Source organism: Corythoichthys intestinalis, chromosome 3 (assembly GCF_030265065.1).
Source record: "Corythoichthys intestinalis isolate RoL2023-P3 chromosome 3, ASM3026506v1, whole genome shotgun sequence".
In the NCBI taxonomy this organism is placed as follows: domain Eukaryota; kingdom Metazoa; phylum Chordata; class Actinopteri; order Syngnathiformes; family Syngnathidae; genus Corythoichthys; species Corythoichthys intestinalis.
Window position 1 is genome coordinate 33,068,764 of NC_080397.1, and position 26,601 is coordinate 33,095,364.

The 26,601-nt window shown below is 41.2% G+C and overlaps 1 protein-coding gene across 3 annotated transcripts in view; it reads left to right on the forward strand.

The window, feature by feature from the left end:
- The window catches only part of ncor2 (nuclear receptor corepressor 2), a 110,751-nt gene that overhangs the window by 74,886 nt on the left and 9,264 nt on the right, over positions 1 to 26,601 (forward strand). Inside the window, exons 18-43 of one of the 3 annotated variants that reach the window (XM_057832827.1) lie at positions 1,651 to 1,793; positions 1,899 to 2,037; positions 2,418 to 2,847; positions 3,578 to 3,698; positions 6,762 to 7,023; positions 7,550 to 7,714; positions 7,803 to 7,939; positions 8,048 to 8,147; positions 8,269 to 8,373; positions 9,629 to 9,720; positions 11,204 to 11,354; positions 13,427 to 13,576; positions 13,650 to 13,742; positions 13,908 to 14,137; positions 14,208 to 14,541; positions 14,650 to 14,850; positions 15,060 to 15,308; positions 18,231 to 18,383; positions 18,474 to 18,686; positions 18,783 to 18,954; positions 19,063 to 19,433; positions 24,259 to 24,389; positions 24,474 to 24,655; positions 24,845 to 24,976; positions 25,083 to 25,222; positions 25,306 to 25,566. In XM_057832827.1, coding sequence (XP_057688810.1) covers positions 1,651 to 1,793; positions 1,899 to 2,037; positions 2,418 to 2,847; positions 3,578 to 3,698; positions 6,762 to 7,023; positions 7,550 to 7,714; positions 7,803 to 7,939; positions 8,048 to 8,147; positions 8,269 to 8,373; positions 9,629 to 9,720; positions 11,204 to 11,354; positions 13,427 to 13,576; positions 13,650 to 13,742; positions 13,908 to 14,137; positions 14,208 to 14,541; positions 14,650 to 14,850; positions 15,060 to 15,308; positions 18,231 to 18,383; positions 18,474 to 18,686; positions 18,783 to 18,954; positions 19,063 to 19,433; positions 24,259 to 24,389; positions 24,474 to 24,655; positions 24,845 to 24,976; positions 25,083 to 25,222; positions 25,306 to 25,566 — 4,857 coding nt within the window. The remainder of the gene's footprint in view (positions 1 to 1,650; positions 1,794 to 1,898; positions 2,038 to 2,417; positions 2,848 to 3,577; positions 3,699 to 6,761; positions 7,024 to 7,549; positions 7,715 to 7,802; positions 7,940 to 8,047; positions 8,148 to 8,268; positions 8,374 to 9,628; positions 9,721 to 11,203; positions 11,355 to 13,426; positions 13,577 to 13,649; positions 13,743 to 13,907; positions 14,138 to 14,207; positions 14,542 to 14,649; positions 14,851 to 15,059; positions 15,309 to 18,230; positions 18,384 to 18,473; positions 18,687 to 18,782; positions 18,955 to 19,062; positions 19,434 to 24,258; positions 24,390 to 24,473; positions 24,656 to 24,844; positions 24,977 to 25,082; positions 25,223 to 25,305; positions 25,567 to 26,601) is intronic. The other 2 variants (XM_057832829.1, XM_057832828.1) reach the window with 2 other exon arrangements.

Consider the following 26,601-nt stretch of genomic DNA (forward strand, 5'->3'; position numbering starts at 1 on the left):
TTGGAGAGACCTAGAACATGTGCTGTTTCAGAGAATGTCAACCTGACCCCGGCTCAAGGATCAAGCCAGCTGGAAGCAAGAGTGGAGGGATTGAGTTGTTTTCATCTGTTCTCTGGATCGGAAGCCCCTGTGTTGAAGAGTGTTCCAGGCTGTCTCTCTAGAGATTCGACAGTTTGATCATGTGATCCAGCAAGACCACAAGTACTGAAGTAACAGGCATGTGACAGTGACAACCACATTCTAGCTTCACCAGCTATTGATTGGATTTCTCCGAGTGGTGCTTGAGGCCTAGCAGGTTCCTGATTGGGTGTGAGGCATCCACCTGCTTCAGTATTGCTCCTGCTGATTGGATGTTTGATCCACGTGTTTCCCCTGCCTCTAAGGCTTGGAGTCAACTGCTGCTACTTGGGAATGCACTTTGTACACTCGCATACAAGGATTCAACTAGGTATTGATATTTGCCGTTACTTTCAATTCTGATTTTAAAAGTTTTATTTTTGTGGAATGCTTTTGTAGGATGTCTACACTTGTGAATGACTTGCATGGGGTATTATATACAATATAGTCTTAAAATCAGATAGTATAAGCAGTAAAAGTCTGCTCTTTTGTTTCTCTTGGTTTTTTTGGGGGGGGGGGGTTTAGCAATGGATTGGTCCTACGACTTAAAACCTTGGAAACTGTCCTTCATTTTTTATATGATAAAGTTTGGTCTTATTAGTAGTAGGTTCTCATAAAGGGAATATTGTACTAAAGTTCACTAGATGGTCTGCTGTTTTGCATGTGTCAGATTAGTAGACAACATCTCTTTGTGTATCAATGAGTGTCAGCTTGTCTTTCTCCCTCCATTAAATAATAAGATGCAAGGACCTCTGAAATCTTGGATAAAGTTACCCTGCTGTTGGCTCTTTGCTGTTTAATCACAATCCCCACAACTCTCGAAGAGGGTGCCCTGCCAGGACCTGTCATACTGGCACAGGAAACAAGTGGGTGGTGTAGGTTAAGCCTCTTACAGCACACACTGCTAATGGGCTGCTTTTAGCTAACAGCACATGTTGAAGGGGAAACACCAGGGTGAATTCTACACTATCTGTCTTTGGCCCTCTCTTACCAAACATGCTGACCGCTCCCTACAACAGTTCTTTTAGCACATGTGATATGTGAATTTCATGACCGCTTTTTCTATCCTTCTCTGGTCTGGCGGGTGCATGTCGACTCTTGTGTAAGGCGCAATCATGTGGTTGACTGAGTAAAGGACCACAGTTTCTTGGAACTGGGTCACATCAAAGTTAGTCAGAATATAACACAGTGTGACCTCAGTGAGGGAGCATTAGTGATGTCATTGACATAAGGGGCGTTCAGTTGCCATATTACCACTCAACATTTCTATGGTTATGTTTATTTAGGAAAATAATGGATGTTTGCCTATTCTCCTCCTGTCCACAGTTAAACACTGTGGAATCATGTATTTGATTGTCCTACAGTTGAGAAAGCACAGCTTGCATGATATTCTGGTAAATGATGGTAATAATAAAAGTGTTAATCATAGATAGTCTTATGCTTACTAGGTTACGCTGCCATTATTATTAACAGTGTTTTGGGTTGTGACAAAACCTCACCTTTGAGTTAAATTCCACTTGGTCATTGTTGTAGGTCTTCTTCAGTATGGTAGAAACTGGTCTGCCATTGCCAAGATGGTGGGATCAAAAACTGTGTCACAATGTAAGAATTTCTATTTCAACTATAAGAAGAGGCAAAAACTGGATGAGATTTTGCAGCAACATAAAATGAAATCGGTAAGCAAAAAAAACCAAAAACAAACAACAAACAGGCACCGCAGTATTATGAGCTACTTGGTGTTGTTGATTTGAATTCATTTCGGAGCGTTGGTTCTAACCTAGGAGAAGGAACGAAAGGCTCGCCGCAGGGGCAAAACCCTTCAAAATGAAGAGGCTACTGCTCAGTTCACAGCAGAGGAAGAAGAGTTGGAAGGCTCAGGGGCTAGTGGCAATGAAGAGGAGGCACCTGAAGATGGAGAAGGTACATTGAACTGAAAGAACTACATAATTAAGATATGTATTATTTATGTAATATGAGCAAATGCATTTCCTTTGTTTGGTTAACTCATTGCCTGCCATTGACAACAATAGTTATCCAATTCATTTGAACTGGGAGGATTGACTGTGAATGCTCATCTTTCAGTACCATTGATGGCGCTAGACGTCCAATCCATTTTGACTGGGAGAGGCTGATATCCAATGATCACTCCCAGAACTGGATTGACGTCTAGCGGCATAAATAGCAGCAATAGAATTAATTATTATTATTATGTATTTAAATGTATATCAATATTCAAAATATATACAACTTACCAATATACTGTATAATATATAATATAATATAATATAACCTTCGAACAGGCGGTGCCAACAACAGCTCCGACACAGAGAGTTTGCCATCCCCACATTCAGCTGATGATACGAAGGCTAAAGAAGAAGGTTCTAATAAGTCAAAAGCTGGCTCTAATACTGTGGAGAAAGATGGCGCTGGAACCGAAACAGAGCAGGCTGGAGATGTAAAACCTCCAGTAAAAGAAGATGAGGAGGTCTCCATTAAGCAAGAGATAAAGACTGAAACAGGAGAGACAAACAAGGAACCGACCCAGCCATCACCAAGCAGTGACTCCACAGACAAGAAGCCTTCTACAGCAGACAGCGAAGATGTCAAGAACTGTCCCAAGAGTTCAAAGAAGGACCATGGAGTCAAAGTAAGCTCTCATGGGGACAGCGACTCCAGTGCCACTTGCAGTGCCGATGAAGTGGAAGAAACAGACAACACAGAAAAGAACAGGTGAAAGACACAAAACAGTTTTTAGAATGCATCTTTTACTTTTCATTGTTAAACAGTAGATAAGGTAATTTGTGCCAGAGTTTTATAGTGTTCCAATGGGGGGGGGATTCTAGCATGCAGGGAGTGTCATTAATTTGCATCTAAACACTTGTGTGTATTGTAGTCACATACTTGCCCTTTTCAGTCGGCAAAAGACTTTCAGTGGCCCTCATGGCTAATAATGTGCAAGTTTAAGTGTATGCTGTATATGTGCGTGCCTGTGAATGAGGCCACAAGAAATGGGTGTCAAAGTGCGTGGGAGGAATGATTAGTCTTGTTTGCGCTGTATTTGTTCTTTTTTTCCATGAGAGCGGATTGAACACACTGGCAGAGCTGAGAAAAATGCTGCCCTCTGCCAAAGCAAACAAAGAGACGTGTGTGCGCATTGGGGTGTGTGTGCGTAGGTGTACGTGTGTGTGTGTCTGTCTGAGTGAGTTTTTGTTTGGAACGTTCTATTGTGTCATTCTGCCACTTTATACAGTGTATACATAATTGTGTTGTTCCAGTATACGGTATAGTTATACAATTATAGATCTGAGCACTATTTAGTCTTGTGCAATTAATTTTTCGATGAATACGCATCCATCAATGTTTCCAATGTTTTTAATTTTGTTGTTGTTGCTGTGTTACAGACAGAGACCCCAACTAATTTGAGGGTATTTTTTAAAAAAATTTATTATCATCTCCGTAGAATCACTTCTCCCCGTCCAAGCCTGCTGAACTACACTCATGATGGGGTCATATCTTCGCCGCTGCAGAAGCCCATGGACCTTAAACAGCTCAAACAGCGGGCTGCAGCTATACCACCCATTGTGAGTAATCTGTTCTTGAACTTTGTGGTTTTGGTCTTTCATCAGGGTAGCGTTTTAATGAAGAATCAAACAAATTGAAACCCATTTAAATGGATGGACAATACCGTATTTTTCGGACTATAAGTCAGTTTTTTTTCTTTCATAGTTTGGCTGGGGGTGCAATTTATACTCTGGAGCGACGTATGTGTGAAATTATTAACACATTATTATATCATTTCACATGTTATTTTGGTGTTTTGGAGTGACACTGATGGTTTGGTAAACTTGTTATTATGTTCTTTATGCTATAGTTATCTGAATAACTCTTACTAGCTATGCTACGTCAACAAACCGGCCACTTTCGAATTTCGTTGTTCATGCATCATGTAACATTATCATACTGTACACTTATTCAGCATGTTGTTCTCTATTGTATTTTTATTTTAAATTGCCTTTCAAGATAACATATCTGTTCTATGTGTTGGATTTTATCAAGTAAATTTCCCCCCAAAAATGCAACTTATACTCCAGTGCGACTTATATGTTTTTTTTTTTCCTCTTCATTGCGCATTTTTGGGCTGGTGCGACTTATACTCAGGTGCGACTTATAGTCCGAAAAATACGGTACATAGGTTTTTCTTTTTTTTCTCATCCCCGCTGAATGCCACAGGATGATAATTCCTTTGTGTATGTGCAGCCAAGTTTGTATACCAAGATAGTCATCCAAGACCCCAGTTTGACACCCGGACCGGGTATAAATTCCGGTGGGATAAACAATTAAATAAGTTCTCTCTCGTGGGACAATTGTGTGTCGTTGTGCACCCGTTCTGGGTCTTCAGCTTTGAGCTCCTCGGACAACTCTTCAGATTCCCCTATGTTGTACATCTTGCACAATGATTTGGGACGACTGCAGCTGGAAGTACTGCAACAAGCAGTCTCCGCGCCAATGGCTGAGTTCTTTCAGTGTCACCATGGGGCTCCTGCCTTCTCTGTCCCAGCTTCAGTTGACCATTTGATGGAACATCATGTGTGCTGGAGGGATCCTGCATCACTTTTCAGACTCATGGCTGATGGATGAGCTCTGGCGGCCACGCATCATGCTGCGGCTCTGAATCACATACCGAGTATCTTATCTGCCGTTGCATCCCTCATTGTTTCCCCGGAGGAGTCTCCTCAGCCCATTGTGCGATGCCCTCAACCCCAGTGTCATTTGATGGATGACCTTCTCCAGGGCATATGGAGCAGGTGCCTGCGCTGGGCGCATTGGAAACTCTTTGGCCCACCTCTTTTTGGCCCTCTCCACGTGTCTGCAGGGGAGTGATGCTGACGCCTCTGCCTCTGCTGTGAACTTCAGTGCTACAGCTCTGCAGGCCTTTTGCCCTGGTAACAATGGAACTCAGACATAAGATGTCCTACTTGTGCAAATGCACCTGCCAGGTATGGCTGGCGCAGTCTCCTTTGTCTGACCGGTTTAGATCAAGGCTCCGTAGTGTCCCCCTGGAGCCTGGTGAATTGTTTTACTCTGCAGCTGTATCTGCTCTGGAGAAGACTGTTGCAGCCCATACAACTAGGAGCCAGCTTTTTGAGCCTGTGTAGGCCCATGGGTCCCCCTGGTGTGCCCGGGGGAAAGGGGGGGGGGGGGGGGGGGGCTTTGGTTGCGCCTCCCAATGTGGGACATGATCGGCTAAAATAGTACCAGCATTAATAAAATGTGTGCCTGCGCTGAAGGTTGCCATGCCTGGAAATACTCGCTTTTGTTTGTTTTTCTGCGCTATTCCACATCAGAAAAAATAAAAGTAAAAATAAAGTATTGTTTTTTTTTTCTCAATTTATCAAACAGGGTTCGTTCGGCTGTGATGCACATAACGGTCTTGTCTGTCCCTTAAAAGTATTTTTTTAAACAAAATAATTAGCTTTTTACAAAAGCAAGAAAAAGTTAAAAAGTTTCTTGAAAAGACTTATTTTGTGTATAACGTTTGAGAGGTTGCAATAACTTTAAGCAAATGCAATGATTTTTTTTGTGGGGAGGGGTTAAAGAAATCATTTTCTGTTATTATAATCAGACCCTGCATAGAGCTCCTGGTTATATATTGAATACATAGAGGGGCATTTTAACCCTTTGGCTGCCATTGACAGTGATAGACAAAGCGGAGTTTCTTGGAAAAATTAAGTTTTTACATTGACCACACATACCTTTGGCATATTACCACTTAAAACACTTAAACTAAGGAAACATATCAACAACCTTCCTACTGTGCAATTGGTTGTAATGCCATCCATCCATTATCGACCGCTTAATCCGGGGTCGGGTCGCGGGGCCAGCAGCTTTAGCAGGGAAGCCCAGACTTCTCTCTCCCCAGCCACTTCAACCAGCTCCTCCGGCGGGATCCCAAGGTGTTCCTAGGCCAGCAGAGAGACATAGTCTCTCCAGTGTGTCCTTGGTCGTCCCCGGGCCTCTCGCCGGTGGGACATGCCCGGAACACCTCTCCAGGGAGGCATCCAGGAAGCATCCGAACCAGATGCCTGAGCCACCTCAACTGGCTCCTCTCAACGCGGAGGATTAGCGGCTCCACACAGAGTCCCTCCCGGATGACCGAGCTTCTCACCCTATCACTAAGGGAGGGCCTGAACACCCTGCGGAGGAAACTCATTTCGGCCGCTTGTTTCCACAATCTTGTTCTTTTGGTCACTACCCACAGCACGTGACCATAGATGCGGGTAGGAACGTAGATCGACTGGTGAATCGAGAGCTTTGCCTTTTGGCTCAGCTCCTTCTTCACTACAACGGACCGGTGCAGAGTTCGCTGGTTTTAATGTTGTTTCATAGATTGACTCTGGCTGCCATTAGTTGCAATAGACGCCCAGTCCATTTTGACTGGACGGGACTAGCAGCGAGCGATCCCAGATGGAATGGATTGGACGTCAATCGCCATCAATGTCATTCAAACATGATAATTCAATGCCAGCAATTCCAGTTAGGATGGATATGATGTCTATTGCTGACAGTGGCAGGGAAAAAGTTAATATTTTGTCCAGATTCATATGTTATGTAAGCCATTTATTGCCCTTTCATCCTTTGTGTAGATACCTGAAGCGTCAGTCCAAGGCAATCAGCGGATCACGGGTGCCAAGGCTGTTTTGCATCCCCATGCTTTGGCACTCTACCAGCAGCAGATCACCATGGCGCACGGGGAGTCATCTCAGGAGGTCAAACAACAACCACAGATTGCAGTCCAGCCTAGCAAACAGCAGCCTTATTCCGTACAAACAGAAAGAGACAGGGAGGCTCCTCACAGCAGCAGCCCGCGCATACGCCCACGCAGCCCTTCCGCTGGTGACAAGGATGGTACGCCTCTTTTATTTCCTGATGGATAATTAATCTTTGCTTTCTTATAGTGCCAAGCACTACTGGATTTTTGGTGCGCAAACTGACACATCATAAGGATATTTTGGGGGGCTAATTTATGTCTGGTTGAACTGACCGTATGTTTACATGGTACATTCTAGAGTTGTCGATCTTAAATCTGGCAGGTACTTGATATGATAAAATGGAGATATGTCGAGACTCATGCAAGATACTTAGCACTTTATGAAAAGCATTTAATAGTTTTTGAACTACTTTTGCTGCTGACCTTGAGTCTGTTTTTACTTGGTTGTCTAGTGTTTCTGAGACATTGGCAGAGAGGGACCTAATAAATTATATTGTATTCCTACTGGCCCAGAAGGGACTATAAGGCTTTAGTCCATTTGATCACTTGTTGGATGTGAATATTCGATTTGCTAATTCTTTAAAACGTGAACAGCCATGGTGCTCAATTGTTGAATTTCAAGGAGAGTTGCGTGGTGACGGAATATGTATGTTGTCCTTGCAGAAAAGTCACAGGCTTTCTCTTCGCACGGTGAAGTCAAGAGGTCCGCACTGGGCCCGGATGACCTAAGGTCCACTAACATGGCACGGCCAGTTTTGTCCCCCTTCCCCATGTCCCCACGAGACATGACCAAGATCAGTCATGACCAACACTTGCTCCAGTTCAACTGTTAGTATTATTCTTTGTTCTGTGCCTTACTTACATTGCATCCAATACTTCCCTGCTCATTTTTTTCCAAATTTCTTCTGCTTGTTAGCATTCCAGCAAGTGGGCCACCCAGCACTTTCTGGTTTGCCACAGGATAGTGCCAGGCAAGCAGCAGTGAGACCCCTCATTATGCCAGAGCCCCCACCACTCATTTCCTCAACCAAACCAGGAGGCTCTATCACGCAGGTATAAATGGATGGAAGGATGATTACCCTGAATGCAAGAATGGGTTGAAAACAAGGGATACAAATTTATTGCAAAAGGGCTCCATTAATCGAATAAATATTTTTCCAGGGAACTCCTATACAGTTGCATAGCCCAGCTCATGGGTTTGAACATGGGAAAATTCCTTCTTCACAGATGGGTTTGTCTTGGATTGATCAGAGGAAAGTTGGTGAGTGAATTAATCAGAATAATTCACTTCTGCTTTCACTGTTTTTGCTTCTGTATAAATAGTTAGCAAAGACCAATAGCTCTCTTTTCCCGCTCTAACCACATTGCCCTGCATTTTATAGGTGGTCCATTCCCTGTGGTGAAGCAGGAACAGTTATCCCCTCGCAGCTCTTCCTTGCAAGCTGACAATCCATCTGCCCAAGGCACACCTCATGATGGTGCAAGAGGTATGTTGTCACTTATTTTTTTTATTTTCATGATGATAATGAAGTCTGTTCGAACAAACCCAAACCCACTACTGATATGTTCATTTAAGTAATTCAGAAATGCCACATAAGTCAGTATTTGTTGAAAACGGACAATTTCCAACATGAAGTTAGTAAGCCTGTTGCAATATGCAATAAGTCAAATTATTGCACGGTCAATAAAAATGAGGGCGGTAATTTTCCCGGCTGCGATTTATGGGCGCGTGCATGAGTGTGTTTGCGTGTGATGTGTGCACTCGCCACACGTGCGTGTTGATTGCACATGAGACTCCTGTTCCTTTCACAGATGTTTATTGGCCATCAATACGCAGTAGAATTAAAGTTCAGACATACAAAATGAGGAAACATATCTATATTAAACATTGTAATACGTTAGCATTGCTACATTGAGGCTAATGGAAAAAAGACAATTTACTAACCAATTTGGCCTGCTATAAAGCATTGGCAATCTTTTTCAAAACGCAAAATTGCAGTTGAAAGGGGACATTTCAAACATCACTCGTTTAAAGCATTTGCAAACGATGCGGGGGGAAAAATCCATTACTGACACCACTTGATTGACTAAAAGAGAAGTGCAAATTTTTTATGTATTTATTTTTGTTTATTTTTCTACGGAGTGTAAAGCACACGTTTAGGCTTAGTGAAGGGACTTCTGGTAAACATTTCAAAATAAAAGCATGTCATGTTAAACATGTAAATAAAGATTTCTGGAGTTAATCTCACATACTTCTCATTCTACACTAAGAATAGCTTTGAAATGAAACCCATTATGAAAAATCAAATCAACACTTTTGATGGGCTATAACTGGCAAAGAAAAAAAAAATTGCATTGGGTTTCAACCCCATTTCACATTCTGCACTTAGCTAACTTTCAAATGGCTCCTTACGCATTGTGTTTTTTTGCTGTTGTTTTTTCTTTCTTCTTTTTTTTGATATTTATCGATTTTAACATACAGTAGTTTATTTAACAATACCAATTTATTGGATTTGAATGGGTGATTTATTAGGATGTATTGTCACTACATTAGTGGTTGAAGTGGTTCAGAAAATAGACAATAATATCGCGTATCAACAATATATCGCCTACTAAAATGTGTTATCGGAACAGACCTAGTATTTGGTAATGATTAAAAATTAATTGTATTATCAATAGCATACACAACTTCTACAGCTTCTTGTGTCACAAACCTGTCCCTCACATTTTTTTCAACTTTAGCTGTTCAGGGAGGTAGTATCACGAAGGGTATCCCAGGGACCAGAATGCATCCTGATTCCTCAATCTCCTACAGAGGCGGTTCTATCACTCAGGTGAGCTTGGAATGTTGACTGTTGCCCTTTAATTTTAAAAAGTAAAAAGAGTTGCCTGAATTCCACAGCGAACAAGGTTTTGGGCAAATAGCACTATATTGGGTTTTATTTTTAATAGCATGTAAAACATTGCCAGCCATGACAACGCAGACATCCAATTCATTTAAACTGGGAAGACCGTCTCTGGCATTTTATGTGCCAGTGCCTTTGACAGCGCTAAATGTCCAATCCATTTTGACCAGGAGGGCTGACAGCGAACATTCATTCCGAGTCTCTGCCAGTCAAAATGGATTGGATAGCTAGTGCCACCATTGGCAACCATTGAGTTAAATGAGTGCCCCAGAAGGGTTAAGTTATCGGTAAATGAACCAATATGAACCATAAGCTGCCAATTTTGTATGTTAAATGCAGTATGTACAATGTTCTGTGCTCGATAGTGCTCCTTGTTTTCTTTTTAACACTGGTGTACTAAATTTGGGTAGTAGCTGATGCCTTGTTGTATTTTACAATATCGTAATTTGTTATCTATGGCGCGCCTCAGTTGGTTTTGTGATCTTATCAAGCTACAGTTGGTGTTACGTCTCAGCTTGTAGGGGCAACACAGAAAACAAAGTAAAAAATATGTTTACTGTAACAAAATCAAACAAAAGAATAAATGTGTGAAAATGTGATCCTGACAAAAGAGAGAACGGGAGCAGCTTCTGAGAGTTTTTTTTTTTTTTTTTTAACAATTGTTTTTTTTATCAATATTGGGATGATCAAATGTTACAACTGCTAATGCACCTCAAAAGCTCCACATGAAGAAAAGATTTCACCTAAATATCACTTCTTATCCACATATTAAAGTTATTAAATATCCCTCTCCCAAATCTTTGCACTCATGTAACTTGCAGCCATCGTGCTAGTTGGCTGAGATTTATGGACACAGGATGTAGGACAGGACAAAGCAGTGGAGAGGTCATGAGGCAGACCAAGTAGAGGGGCGACTGGATTTCCCAGCAGCTGTGACATAACTATAGCTCTGACGGGTCCTTGTCACCCTAGCAACAAGTACATGGTGTGCTGTGTCTGTACCTATTAATTCTAGCCTAACCACTGTAACATAATCTCCAAGCAGGTCATTCAGTCCGTGAAGACAGATTTGTAAAAAAGAAAGTGAGCAGTAAACGAGGTCTTTTCATATCTTTGAATTTCTATCATTCATAGATTTCATTTTATGGTTGTTAAGAAACTGATACTCTCAGAACCAAATGCTCAAATGTAACTAACTAATCACTGTAAAATATATATTACTAGATGGTTTGAACTTCAGTTTGCCAAGTTAGTGGTTGTTAGATGGTAATGATTGAAAGGCTGAAAGTCACGATTACCTTTTGCCGTCTAACCAAATTATTATTTGACATGTCGCTTCTACTGCATTTAGTTAAACTTTGCTTCATTAGTGGATGATGGTTATTGGTCTCACTTGTCAATATGACTACAGGGGACACCGGCTGATGTGCTTTATAAGGGAACCATAACCCGTCTGATCACTGAGGACAGTGCTAGCCGTGTTGACAGAGAGAGGGACGACGCATTGACAAAAGGTCATGTGGTCTACGAGGGAATAAGTGGGCACATCCTCACTTATGACCGTGAGTATTTTGCACAAACCCAACAATGTCCACAAATATTGCAACCTTTTCCTTACACTTTATCTAGAGTTGGATAGGTTGTAGTTTTTGGTCTGTGAAATGTTGATCAATTTTTCAATAGATTATTGTTGTAAGTTTCTGCATATTAGCAGGAACCAGGAACACAAAAAATGGGTGACATATTTGGAGAGTATGCTGGCAATGCAAAAACTTGCATTTAGTTAGCTTCCAGGAATTGGGTACGGATAATTTTGTATGTGTGCATTATCATGCTGCAGTAGAATAGGAGGTTAAGATTATGGATGAATGGTAGAGTAATAGAATTTTTAATGTTTTTTCTGTGCATTTCAAATGGTGTAACTAAAATGCACCAGTTTGTTGTTCATGAGGTATGCCTGCTAATGCCGAAATGCCACAGCCATCATTGGGTACTTAATCCATAACGTTGAAGTCAGCAATTTATCTCTTGGATAGATGAGCTCAGTTTACTCATATAAATTTTAATATTTATTTTAATTTCTTTTTTTTTATATTCTATACATATACCGTAATTTTCGAACTATAAAGCACACCTGACTATAAGCCGTCATCCACCAAATTTGACACGAAAATGACATTTGTTCACAGATAAGCCGCACTGGACTATAAGCCGCAGCTGTCCTCACTGCATTATGTGATATTTATACCAAAAGATATAAACCGGTAACACTTTATTTGATTGCGGCATCATATGACTGTAATAACACCAAATGAACCATCATGAAGCTTTGCGCCTAGAAGCTGCAAAGCTTCATTGCTTCGTTTTGGGGAGACAGTCAACCTCTGCTGTCAACACTGTTGTTGTCCAACGTGCCTCATAGCATGCATTGCAGAGCTACACATGTAAATAACAATCAAAATTCATGTTCCGTACTAATTATTTCTTCGGTTACTATTCCAATTGTTTCGTTAATTGCTAGTTATGGTATTTGGTAACACTTTATTTGACAGTGGTTCCATAAGACTGTCATTAGACAATCGCAACTATGACATGACACTGTCATGAGCATTAATGAATGCTTTTCACAGATGTCATTTAGTGTTATCTGGCAAATTATCTCACTTTTAAACGGATGTAAAAGATCTGAGCTGGGCATAAATGAAGTTCGTGACATAATTTGACGGATGATACTTAATGACTTCTGTCATAAGCATTCAGTAATGCCCATGATAGTGTCATGTCATAATTGTGGCGGTCTTATGACGCCACTGCCAAATAAAGTGTTACCTATTAAACCAAATGAATCAACAAAAAAGCCACAATGGCCGATAAGCCGAAGGATTCAAAATGAAGGAAAAAAATAGCAGCTTATAGTCAGACATTTACGGTATCTATGATTATATTTTTATTGTCTTTTTAATATTTTATATTAAAATATATTTAATATAGAATATTGATTCAGCCAGATTTGTGAACACTATTTCAGAGAAATATGGCAATGCAGTGTGTAGGAAAGGTCTTTTGTTGATATAAGACTACTATAACAATATAAATATTCTTTGTTGTCATACTAGAGTGGCATTAACTACCAGAAATAATTTCAATTTGTGTATCTTACATTCTTAGCTAATGAAAATTAGAGTTTCCCTAGTGCTTTATAAGCCTGATGGGCGGCTAAGTTAACCCCACCCAACAGAAAACAGTGCTACAAAAGAAAATATGAAAAGTAGACACATTTTAACTGCATCTTAATGGCAACTGTTAAAACAGTTGAAAGCGTGATCGTTGCAGCTTATGGTCATTTTGAAAACAAACCGGTCCCAGCGCTTTGTCATTGCACTGAATTTTATTTTTGTTTGAAATGTATTTCAAGACAGCGCCTTTTTGTAAGACTCTACGTATACGTATTTTTAATGGCTTATAATAACACATTATGGTCATAGTTTCAAAATATCTGCCAAGTTAAAAATTAAGATATTTATTTATTTACGTAGTTATTTTTCAGAAAACATGGTGGGCTTCTCTACTACCTGTTTTTGCAAGTTTTCTGGATGAAACCCTATTCTGATCTCTCCCTCTTTGGAATGTGTAGGTCCAGTTTCTCAAACCTCTAAGGATGAGGGTAGAGGGTCAGGGCAACCTGGTGAAATTCTTGGCCTAAAACGTCCTTATGATGTCATGGAGGGAGGCATCTCCCGAGGTCTTCCGATGAGGGAACCACTGTCTGCTTCCAACTGTGAAGGTAGAAATTTAAATACCCAATATTTTTACCTTAATAGTAAATTAAAATAATGTTGCCACCTTTTTAACCTCAGGCCTTATTGGTAGAGCCATGCCACATGATAGGGACAGTCCACACCATACATCTTATAAAGATGCACACCACATACGGGGTTCCATCTCACAAGGTAAGGTAGCATTTGATTACTAGTACAACAGATGTTCATAACACAAAGTCACTTTTTTACTATATCTGTTATATTTTCTCAAGAAATGTCTGCTATGAAAATTAAAATGATGGTTTGCCGAATCTGTGTAGCCTGTTTTTAAGTCATATATTCTTATGGCGTCAGGTATACCACGTCATCTGGACCCTCAGGATAGCTACCTGAGAAGGGAGGCCAAGCAAATGAAAAGAGAGAACTCTCCACCACGTGCGGCCAGTTCACTATCAGATCCAATGAAGGGCAGGGAGGCGATGGTGCCCACAGTAAAGGAGGCTGGGCGTTCTATTCACCTCATTCCCAGGGAGGAGCTCAGACACACAGCCAAGGAGGTCATTATATCACCGGTAGACATATCGGTAAAATGAATCGTAGTGCATCATAATCATAGTTGTCCTTTCTTCAAATACTCGATTCACATCTCTTTAGGGAACTCCCATGAAGCAGGAGGCAGCTGGCTCAAGTAAACGACATGACGTTCGCTCCATCATAGCCAGTTCACCACGTTCCTACCATAACACACCCCCTCATATGGAGAGGGGACGCTATGAAGATGCGCCCAAAGGACGCCCTAGCGCAGTGGTCAGCACGGCTAGCCCAATAGCACGCTCTTCTCCCCTTACGCTAGCTTCAGAGCAGGGAGGTAAATCCCATCATAGCCCAGTGAGCTATGATGAAAAAGGCACCTTAAGAAACCCTTACCCTGGACCATCACACCGTGGCTCACCTCTTTCCAGGGAGGCAAGTCAAAGGCAACATGACGGTGAGGATATTTGTATTGTAATATATTGAAAAAAATGTGACTTTAAATAAGGTAGTTGTTCTCAGCTTGTGGTGTGCCACGTATTCATACCTATCTTTTCCCCTCCAGGTTCCAGTAAGAAAGAACCTCAGGAGCGTAAAGCCACACCAACCCCGAGGGAGATGAGCGCCACCAAATCCCCTCTTCCAGGGGTTCCTGACCAACAGACCTATGAACGTCTGTTGCAGGGCCTTGGAGCTGATGTTTACAGACAAATTCCTTTGGCCTTCGATCCTGCAGCGCTGCCTCGTGGTATCCCCATCGACCCAGGTAAATTAATAGCAACTGCACCGCGCACCACGAATACTGATTAATTGATTTCAGGAGGTTTGGAGGGTTTACAAGACATTATCGTGAGTACTAAAAACAAGCCTCTATCATGTAACATCTGCTTCTCCAGAAATTGTAACAAAAGTGGGATGTTTCATTTGATCATTTTTAGCCTATGGTGAAGAATGGTTTCCCTCTACTCGTTGCAGCCTTCTACTTGCCTCGCCATCTGGCTCCCAATCCAGCGTACCCTCATCCCTACCCCTACCTCATCCGGGGCTTTCCTGACACAGCAGCCCTGGAGAACCGTCAGACGCTTCTCAATGACTACATAACTTCACAGCAAATGCACCAGTGGCCTGCAGCAGCCGCTATGGCTGCCCAGCGCTCAGACATGCTAAGGGGCCTTACTCCACGAGATCAGCCCCTTCCTCTGCCTTACTCTGCAGCCCCTCGTGGTAAGACCGCTTTGTTTGTGTTCATTCACTAAAGGATTAAGGTCACACCACCAAATTGTACTCCATTGAGTTCAAACGTACACAAAACGAAGGTTCTGTTTGCATGAAAGCATATTATATTTGACATAATTACAGACTCAAGAATGTCGGACAGTATTGTAGTATTACATAATCTATCTGGGTGATCACTTCTGAGCTGTTTTATTTTTAAGTTTGAGCATCTAACAATGTACCTTCTGCAGATGTTTGAGGAATTTGAAAAAAGGTGGTACATCTTGCCTGCTTAGTAACTATTGGTAAGCAGCACAAACAAAAGAACAGTCATTTGGCATATTGCAAATGACTCTTTAAACTGGCAAAATGTTTGCCTGCTAAGTTGCTATCAATTTAGGAAATCTTCATTTGAAAATGACACCGTTTTCTATTGATTACACAAATTAATATTATATAAATCCGTAAAACAGTTACAGTATCAGTAACATAGCTTTTGAGGGAAGTCATGCTGATCTAGTGCATGATGAAAATTAGGTGATGTTCAAACTGCAGGTCTTAAGGCACAGATTCATTTTTTTTGTCTTGTCCGATCTTTACTACCGTTTTCTATAGCAGGCCGAAATGTGCGTTGCAAGTTCAATACATAGAAGAGCAAAGAATAGATATGTCACAACAATGCGCAATGCAGCAAAGGAAACATGATAAACAGTTGCAATATAAGCCCTCAAATTGCATTTGGATAATTTCCTTCTCCCAAACACTTCACTCTCCCTCCTCTTTACACCTCTGTCTATTTCATCTCCCATGTTAGTTGTGATTTCCCGCTACTTCACCCTGCACCATTTCACCCATTGCTTAGCACTACAAATTGACATCATGAAAGCATCAACCCTGAATTCCGATTTTAGGGCACTCGAAAGTTTAGACCACGGCCACATTCTGAAAAATGTGATCCATATCTGGTTTAAATCCACATACGACAGTGACCTTAAAATTGAAAATATCCGCCTCCATGCGAGTCAGCCCATTTTGATAGTCAAGAAAGAATCTCTCTCGAGTCACATGAAGGCAAAAAAAATCTGAATTTGGTCACTGCAGCATGCGGTGTGAACAGAGCCTTATTTTGAATTTCTTGATTTAAACTGCGTACGACAGGAGAAAAAAAGTCTTAAATGGCATTATTATGTGAATTAGTGTCATATTTTGAGACGATTCGACCATATACATCAATTTAGCAAAGCGCAGATGACGAGAAATTAGTCTTTCAATCTCCCGGTTAGCCACGCCTACCACTATAGGGCTCTAGCGTCCCCAACAGGTGGATGACGTCAGCGGGAGAATTGGCTCATCGGTTTTACTATTCAGCCCATTGAGGGGGAAATATTCAGAACGAGGAAAACCTGACGAAGAGAGACGAAAAATGTCATTGTTTCAGTCTCTCTACTCCAATATTTTTACAGGATATTCTTTTTATTGAAGTATTTTTCCCAAATCGCTAAACAAATGGCATGGTCATGACAAATAACAGTCTTGTGCTAAATGGAATATGAAATAATAAAAATGCATTCATTCAGGATGACATGGCAAAATTACTCCATAATAGTCAAAACTGTCGACTTCACCTTTACTGTCGCACCTCCCGAACGATATTTTATGCCACCTATATCGGGCTTATGTCATCTCTCTTTCCGACTTCGAAGAATATAAACAAACCAAGAGGTGTGACAGCTAGCCGACAGGCTAACCCAAACCGAGTGATGTTTCAAAGTCTTCGAAGTGGAAAATCACACAAAACTGGCCCGGAACTCTTCACATGACGACTGGGTTGTCGATTGTCTTTGCCGATCGGCAACCCGCTCGGCGGCGAAGAAGTTACAGCTCGTCGCTCCCCCGCTGAGGGCAGAGGGCTCGTTTGCGGGGAAGCAGCTGGACAATGACCTCCGGACAACCTGGCCGACGTCTGAGGAGCGGGTAGCTGCCAAATGGTTAATACGAATATAAAATATTGATTTACTGCACGGCGAAGTTGTAAACAGCAAGAGACTCATAGGAGTGCGGCTGCAGTTGTTATGCAGCTAACATGACAATATGTGTATGAGGGTAGCTTTTTACATGCCCATCCATGATCAAACGTAAGTTGTCCTTTATTTAAAGATTGTAGTGTTTACTTTGTAATCGTTGAATTCGCGGCTATTTTTAACACAAAGTAGCAATTTCTGATCGGTTGGTAAATTTGACAGAACACCAGGCACATGACGAGGGCAATAAGCCAAGTATAGCGCTCTCCCGGCGGGGGGATGTGCGAGAAGCCGCCGGTCGTCGGCCGAGGGGACAAGGAGCATGTCAGCCACAAAATGCAAGCCACCTACATATATAAAGTGATCCCAATATTTGACATAATACAAAACACGATTTTTACTCACTTCCTTGTAAGTACCATGGTCCCACAGTAGTAGGGCTTTTTTTGGCCAATATCCACCGGTGAATGGGAACCTTTTGAAACCCCAAAAAGGCGCCCACCCCTCTCCCTCGTACAGCAAGATTTTTCTGCAGCCGTTTGGTTGGCGTGATGCGAAAAATAAACGAATTAATCCGCAAAATCATCTGAATCTTTAGTCCTTCCTGTACAACAGTACGACTGTATAGTGAAGAGGACTCTTTCTCACGTACACGTCACAGCGCCCTCTTCCTTAATGCAGTCATTTTCGTAGCGCGGGTTTCAAAAAATTTAATAAATATAGCGATTGCTTCTTCACACATCCAAGTGGTGCATTTCATTCAGGAGCATAAAATATGGTATTGAAATAAAAAATAAATAAAGTATATGAAATAAACATGCTTTTTCGTGTCTCAGGCACTTTCAACCATCACTCAGTTATTTTCCATTAAACTGTCTTTTTTGCTCTCCTCTTCCCCCCTCTATTTTAGGAATCATTGATCTATCTCAGGTGCCGCACTTACCTGTCCTGGTCCCTCCCTCTGCAGGGACAGCCAGCTCCCCAATGGATCGTATCACCTACATACCAGGGGGAACTACCACCTTCCCTGGCAGGCCTTACACCACTCCCCCAATCTCACCCGGTATGATGAGTCATACCAGCGATCAGCACCATTCGTAGGAGTGAACCACCTTTGTTGATATTATTGCGCTTTCTCTATTTTTTTGTGAAGTTGGCTCCTCGCACATGAACAAGATCCAAGGCACATCTTCAGAACGCGAGCGCGAAAGAGAACGTGATCGCGACAGAGACAGGGATCGGGAGAGAGACCGAGAGCGGGAACGGGAACGGGAGAGAGATCGCGAAAGGGATCGTGACAGAGATCGAGATCGGGACAGAGAAAAGAGTGGAGCAAATGTGGAGCATGCCCCCATTTGGCGACCAGGTGTGGCGAAGATTTATTTTTTATTTGTTCATGAGATTACAGGTGAAAATAATATATTTGTGAATGTGCTTCTACCGGTACTTGTTTATGATTCAGGTACAGAGCACAGCTTAGCAAGTAGCGGCAGTGTGAGACCTTCATCCCAGCCATACCAGCATTCCCCAGTGTCCCCTCGCACTCAAGACAATGTGCAGCAACGACCAAGTGTTCTGCACAATACTGGAAGCAAGAATCTTTCTGCCGAACACCCCAGCTCATCTGTGTTAAGGTAGACTTTCCAGTTACAAACTTTTTGTTTCAAACAAACTAACAAAAAAAGAGCTAAATGCACACAGGCACCTGCAAAAAGGATGACTGTTGTTTTTTCTCTTGTCAGATCCATACCCTCAGGACAGTCCCGTTACCAAGGTTATCATGGCCACCTTCAAAGAACTGGTTTACCCTCTGACGCCTATGCACCTTCTCTGGACTCGAACATAGCCAAAGAGCTGAGTCGTGATGGAGGGAAAAATAGGGGTCTACCCAAGCAAATCCAAGATCAGCATGGGCCCTCGAGCAAATCAGACCCCAAGCTTTCCAGCCCCAGCCAGGGCGGAATATACCCAGGTCCTTATTCCTCCATATCAGGACGACCACCACACATGCAGTTGGATAACCCTCCAGGTCGTGGAGAAAGTGGTACCCCTAGTAGGGAAAAGACTCAAAACAAAGTGATGTCCATTCAGGAACAAGAGCTCAGAGCATTCGGTAAGACAACCATGACTGCGGCCAACTTCATAAACGCGATTATTATGCGTCAAATTTCTTGTGAAACGGGAATACCAGAGATGGGCTCACTTGTTGCCAGCGGTGCTACTGATGGTAAGATGCTGTGGATCCTAAGGTCCTGTTCTCACCCTGACACGCCCCTGTCAGTCTGTGGCCTCTTGCACGCTATGGTGGTTGGCATTATCAAATCAGCCCAATTCATTTACATTTTTCCCCTTTAATTGTTATAGTTGCTTTTAAAAATGCCCAAAACTTAAAGACCACCAAAGGTGTCTTCTGAAAAAAAAAAAAAAACATTAACTTTCAAACATACCCATGTTCCCAAAAAAATGACTAAGATTAAATGAAAAGTCTGATTGAGCACTGATGTCATATAAAGTTAAGACATTTTCTCTTCAGTAACAAAGAACAATAGCCCAGGTGTCCTTGAAGTTGTCAGCTTAAAATTGCGAAATCAAGTCCTTGGAAATAACATCATTTATTTTCTTTGTTAAATATTTGTTAGAAAATTCACCTACGGTACCCCTTCTCTCTCCTTTTTTGCATCTACTTTTAAGGGTAATACGGTAGTTTAGAAGTGGTAGAGGGCATGACTTCAATAGAAATTAATGCACTACAGTGATCCCTCGTTTTTCGCGGTTTAAGGAGAACCCGCCGCGATAAGTGAAAAACCGCGAACTAGCGCAAAAAAACAAACAAAAAAAATTATTTTAAAAAGCATTGTGTGTGTGTTCGATGTATTTATTCAGATTTAGCATTGGAAAGAGATACATATAAGACATGCGTTTTCACTTTTATTTTCCCAAAGTATAATTGAACAAAAATTATGTATGTATTTAATTAAGGTTTTGAATATGTTACTGTCCCACCAAATTATTTTTAAACAAGAATACAGTAGTAGAAAAAATGCTTGGGTTTATTAAATGCTTCATTGGGTGAGTCCACTCAAATCTGCTCAAGCTGCTCGCTTACACACAGTGAGTTGCCCCAGCAACTGTTTAACAAGTTAAACGATGATTGACGCATGCGGCGATTTGAAGTTTGTGTCTCTGGCAAGATAAACACAAACATCTGTTAATCATCGTTAACTTTAATAAGCAACTCCAGTGCACGTGCACTGCCTGATGAACAAAGAGCAGTGATAGGGAGGAAGGGAGCAAGAGTGAGACTATGCGATCGGCTCGGGACACCTCATCTGTATTTTTTTTCTTAATTGAAAAAAAAAATCCGTGATGATCTGAAGGTGCGAAGTTTGAAGCGCCAAGTAGCGAGGGATGTATTGGACGTCTATGCCTCATAATTTTTGTATGCTAGGAAATCAATATTTCACATGAATCATAAATCAGGTTTTAAAGGTCCATAGAAAATTGGAGCTGTAATCAAATGCTATCACTCAAAGTCATAGTGAACCAAGATGCTATGCCAACCACCCAACAGACTCCTGTTGTTACACTTACACTGTGTGACTCGGGCAATTTTAAGCCTTTCAGAGGCATATGGGGTACTCTTGCCCTCTAAATCTTTGCATGCTCCTTATTATGGCATAATTTATGCCTAGCTACCTTCCTACCTGCCACCCCCCACACTCATGAAAAACTCAATCACTTTTTTAAATGTGTCCACTAGGCATGTGCCGGTATGAGATTTTGACGGTACGATACCCGTGAGCAAAAATACCGCGGTTTTACGGTATCACGGTATTGCAATTATAGCTCCAAAATGTGTTATTTTGAGAGGTATGGGTTAAAAAAAAAAAAAACTTTTTCTTGGACTTTTTGATTTTTCAGAAAATATTTGCAAATTGGAACATGAGTATTATGTTTAAATAAATAAATGAATAAACAAAAAATATTTTAAATAAAATTAAAATAAATAGAACTTATAGACTACCCACAGCCACAGCACAGGTTGCTCAAGATTAGAGCAAGAACTAAATGAATTGCAATAAAAAGTAAAAACACTTCTAAATAAAATTGAAAAATATTGACTGTACTTTTTTTTGGGGTTGAGGGGGCAAAAGCTCAAGTGAAGTTTCGCCATTTTCAGCCATTTTCAGTGTCAACTCTAGTCTACATGTCATGCCTTTGTGTTAAAAAGACGCAGAATTCATAAGTTAATAAGTTAAAAATGGATAAGTTAGTTAAAATGTGAATGTTGTTGTGTAAAGGTTTCATCTAAAAACACTGGGAGTGAGACCTCTCCTTGTCCAGCGAGCGTACATTTGTGCTTAGGGCAAGATCATCTGTCGCAATTAGCGATCTTTGATGTTATCCCTTTTCCTTCATTCAAGCTTGTTTCTCAGTGGCCGTGAGATTTATAACCTCGACGAAGTTGCTCTCCCAGCTAAGACTAGGCTAACATGCGTTTTGTAAGTTTTTAGTTAATTTGTATTTTGAATTTGAAAGGAAAATGTGTGTTTTGTTTTTGGCAAACTTTTTCATGGATGACTTCCTCACATTCTGTTGTTTGTGCTAATGAAGCTACTCACACGTGTAAAATACTATTGTACAACGCTTTAAAACTGTATATTTCAGTTACCATGATTTGAGACCTCCATAAATTCAAGAAAAGTACGCCTTTTGTTTGGAGTGTTTCTTTTTTGGTGTTTAGCAGAATAGCTAATAGCACACACACATCAACAACCGGAGAGGGAGGGGTGAGCGCTGCCGCTCCATGATATTTCTGGCTGCATTTTTGATACTTGTAAAATGGCGAATACCGTACTACACTGTCCACCATTTTAAAGGTGTACTATTGTTGTTGTGTATCATCTTTTGAGTATTGCTTTTGAGTTACTTGCTACTGTATTTTACTGTAAACCACTCTAATATTGTTTTTTATTAAATACATATTATTATTGTTACTACGGTGTATAAACACAGTATGTTAGATATAATGCATCAACCCTTCCATCCATTTCTTTCACTATTTCTGCTTGTATGTGATCGTGACTTGGGGACAGCAGCGTTAGAATTGTAGCTTAGACTTGCCGCTCTAAGCCACTTCGCCCTGCTGTTTTTTGCTAGCCACCCAATGGACTATGTCACTCTAGTGCAGGGGTGTCCAAACTTTTTGCAAAGGGAGCCAGATTTGGTGTGGTAAACATGTGGGGGGCCGACCTTGGCTGACGTCCTTTATGCTGAACAATATATTTAAGCAAATTTTAGTGAGCCATTATGTATGTCACATTTGCTTTATTATTGTTTTTTCATAATTTCAACAATCTCGCAACTAGCCTTTGTGGCTAAGCTTTCGACTCTCGGGCTCTTGCGAAACACTGTTGCTGTAACATTAAACTAGCCTCAAGTTGCTTCAATTTCTCGCTACGTATCTTCCCTGTAATCTTGTCATACATGTCAACGTGTCTTGTTTGGTAAAATCGCCATACAATGAACTCTTTAAAAACAGCGACTGTCTCTTTGCAAATGAGGCAGACACAGTTCTTGCGTATTTTAGTGAAGAACTAGTCCAATTTCCACCTATCCTTGAAGCGTCGGCCGTCACAGTCAACTTTCTTTTTTTTTTGTTGATTGTCGCCATATTAGAAAATTGGGAGTAAAAGGTCACACGGGGTAATGTTGCTTAGAGTAATGTTGCTTTTTAGTGGGTAAATGAGGAGCAGCATTTAGTGTGTAAGCTACCTCATATGCTGGTAGCAGTACTGCTGACCAATTTATTAAGTCTGTGTGCGGGCCAGACGTTATTGATTTTATGACAGAGGTTGGGGGCCGGATGAAATTTGACCACTGGCCGCATTTGGCCCCCGGGCCGGGCTTTGGACATGCCTGCTCTAGTGTGTCCTACTGCATTCTACCTATGGGAAGTGACCAAAACGCTGCACCTGGGAGGCCTCGAGGGCACATCTTAACTAGATGCCCAAACTACCTCTACTGGGAGGGGGCACTTTACCTCATTCAAACTGACAAAGGGCCATTGCCTTTAAATTGGAAGTGTTGATTTTCTTCCCAGCCACTTCACACTCTGCTGGGAACTACTCCAGCGAAATATGAAGAAAAGCAGACGTAATACTTAACTCACCAAACTGGCTACGCTGAGAAAAGTTGGGCAGTACGCCAGTATCTGTACTTCGTCTAAGTGTATAAGAGGCAATTTTTACATAAATCAAAAATTCTTTTAAAAAAACAAATCATCATGGACATCAATTGGAATGGAATGGAAAACGGCAGGCAGTTCCAAGCTGTTTTTTTTTTTTTTTGGTTAAAATCTTGTCTGTCATTACCAGCACACCAACAAATGAAAACATTCCCTTTGGAGGAATGTCTGTCTCCCTTGGGGTTCCATGCAATCATTGCTAAACACTGTGAACAACTTGCGTCATCATCTTCTTACAGTAATACTGTCGGGGGAGGTGCTTTTTATGGCAACCTTTGCAAATGCTTTATTCATGTGCTGCTTTGTTGGATGTAATTAAAATGAAGAAAAGCTGCGTTAAAAATCATGTTATAGTGTATTATCATAATTTGGATTGCAGTTAAAAATTCATTTAAAAATGTTAGTTGTCAAAGGTAAGACAATTAGTATGTAAACATTAATGTGCAGGATATTATTGTCATTTAAAAGTAAGGATAAACACCTGCTTTCGCAATTTCATGTCTTGTGGCATGTATCATTGAATTTCACATCCATCAAGTATGCTGAGGGATATATATATATATTTTTTTAAATCTGTGTTTCATTTTTAAATTTATCTTTGAAAGGTTGTGAAAAAAACATTTTAAGTTTGGATGTGGGGTTTCTTTTTATTTATCTTTTTATACTGTATGTGCTTGCATTTTATCCTCAGCTCAACAGAAGATGGAGTCACATGTTCTGTACCGTCCTCCATCTGAGGAGCGACTGTCCCCAGGCCAGAAGCCACCTTCTCCTTGCGTGAAAGGTAGCCAAAGGGTTGTCACCTTGGCTCAACACATCAGTGTAAGTCTTCACATTAAAACTTACTAATAAATAGTGTTGCATTTACCTCACGGCATAACATTTTTTTTCCTGCAACTGCAACAGGAGGTGATAACTAAAGATTACACAAGGCAGAGTCAGCAGCAGCATCAACAGAGTTACCATGGCTCACCTATCCTGGACTTGACCCGTCCTCCCAGTGCCTCACAGAACCCGCCCACTTCCCAAGAGTCCCCCCAACTGACCCGCTTTCCAGAGGGTATTGGGGCAGATCGTAACAGAGACCGGTAAGAGTCGTTAAAAAGCGGGGTCACCAGTGATAAACATGAGAGGCTAACACGACTCCATGCCGTTTCATTTCTGATGGCTAATAAATGTATTAATAGGCTACAACTACTCCGGTTTCATAGACACATGCGGTTATGCGAGGGCGACTTGTGACTAGAAAAGGTCACATATCGTTTTGTTCTTTGCAGGTCTCCTCACTCTAAGTCATCTCCGATCAGTTTTTCTAATGACTGTATTGAACCGGTATCTCCTGCTGGAGCTAACTCTGAGCCTGAAATGCAGGGAGGACTGTCCTACACTAATGAACAAGGAGAGCAAATGTAAGACCTTGTGTTCTTTTGGATCCCTGCACAATTATTGGGAGGAAAGATGAAATATTGCTTGATGATATGTGGTCTGTTGACCATGTACTTTTCCCTCCCACAGAATTGGCTCCCGGTCCCCTCCCACCTCCCAACCTCCGGCTTTCTTTAGCAAACTGACTGAGAACACCTCCGCTATTGTGAAATCAAAGAAGCAGGAGATGAGCAAGAAAATGACTGTCGTGGGGAATGACAATGATTTTAGTGAGTATAACTCTTTTGCAGTCTGATGGGAATTTCCTAGTGTGCATATTTAAACAAAACAAAACTGCCTTCCACATTTTCAGATGCAAGTCAGCCTGGAACAGAAATCTTCAATATGCCAGCATCTACTACAGCAGGGTCAGTCAGTGTTCGCAGCCACCCAGCTCCTGAGACGCCTGGCAGCTCCATAGGGTTGGAGGCCATTATAAGAAAGGCCTTAATGGGAAATTATGATGATCAACCTGAGGAACGCTCCTCAGCCAATGCTGCTAACCCGCTCACATCCAGTCTTTCTGTTGTAATGAGTGGAACTGATGGACGAGCAGATGACAGTTTCTCTCAAGGTAATGAGTTTCTCCAAACATGAACATACATGTAGGCACAGTAACCTGCAAATGTGGCCAGTGGTGTCATTTTTTTTAATCTCCACCAGCAGATGTTATGTACAGTATTATTCATAGAGGCGTGCGAAATTTCCGATTCTTAGATCATTCGCGATTCGGCCGTGGAAGATTCGAGAATGATTCACAAACATTCAAATTCCGATTTTTGAATTTACCAGGTAAAGCGGAAATAAAACACGGTCAGCACGGTATTCAGGACGCAATGAGGAACGGACCAAGAGTAAATATCATGTTCAACTCATGCCGCTAGATAAAAAAAAAATTTTTTTTTTTAAATACCTGACTGCGGCCGTCAGCCGCTACAAACAGCGCCCAGTTGCTAGTTGCTACAAACATACGGCAACATACGGCTATGGTCGATATCCCATATATCTAGAACTAGATGTGAAATGACAGACGACAGCTGTGTTAGATCATATACCAAGAACTAGATGCAAAATGGCTGACTTTCCCGCGCTAGTAAACAAGCGCCATCTTAAAGCAGTAGACCTCTCTAGAAGGCTCTGTTGTAGCGAACCTAATAATTGTTATCTTAAAAAAAAACAAAAAAACAAAACCGAATCGGCAATATATTGACTTGAATCTATCTTTAAATGATTAAATAGTTTTAAAACTTTCACGTCGAAAGTAGACAGAAGGGAAATTATGGAATAACGGGAGCAATTTTAACAACTTTAACTGTTGATTCACAAGATTAAGTTAATTGAATGTAGTTTAAAGCTGCCGATACAGAATGGGGACTTGAGTATTTCATTTACTGTTTTTAACGGTTAATTTGATACTGAAATAGTAGTTTGTTTAGCCTGAGAGGATTTTTGAACAATTTTGGAACTAATGTACAAAAATTAAAAGCGGGGAGCGGGGTTTGTGGTGCATCAATAATCGATTTATAATCGAATCGGTGCCTCTGAATCGTAATCGATCCGTTAGGTGCCCAAAGAGTCCCACCTCTAATTATTTATTATTTTTATTTAT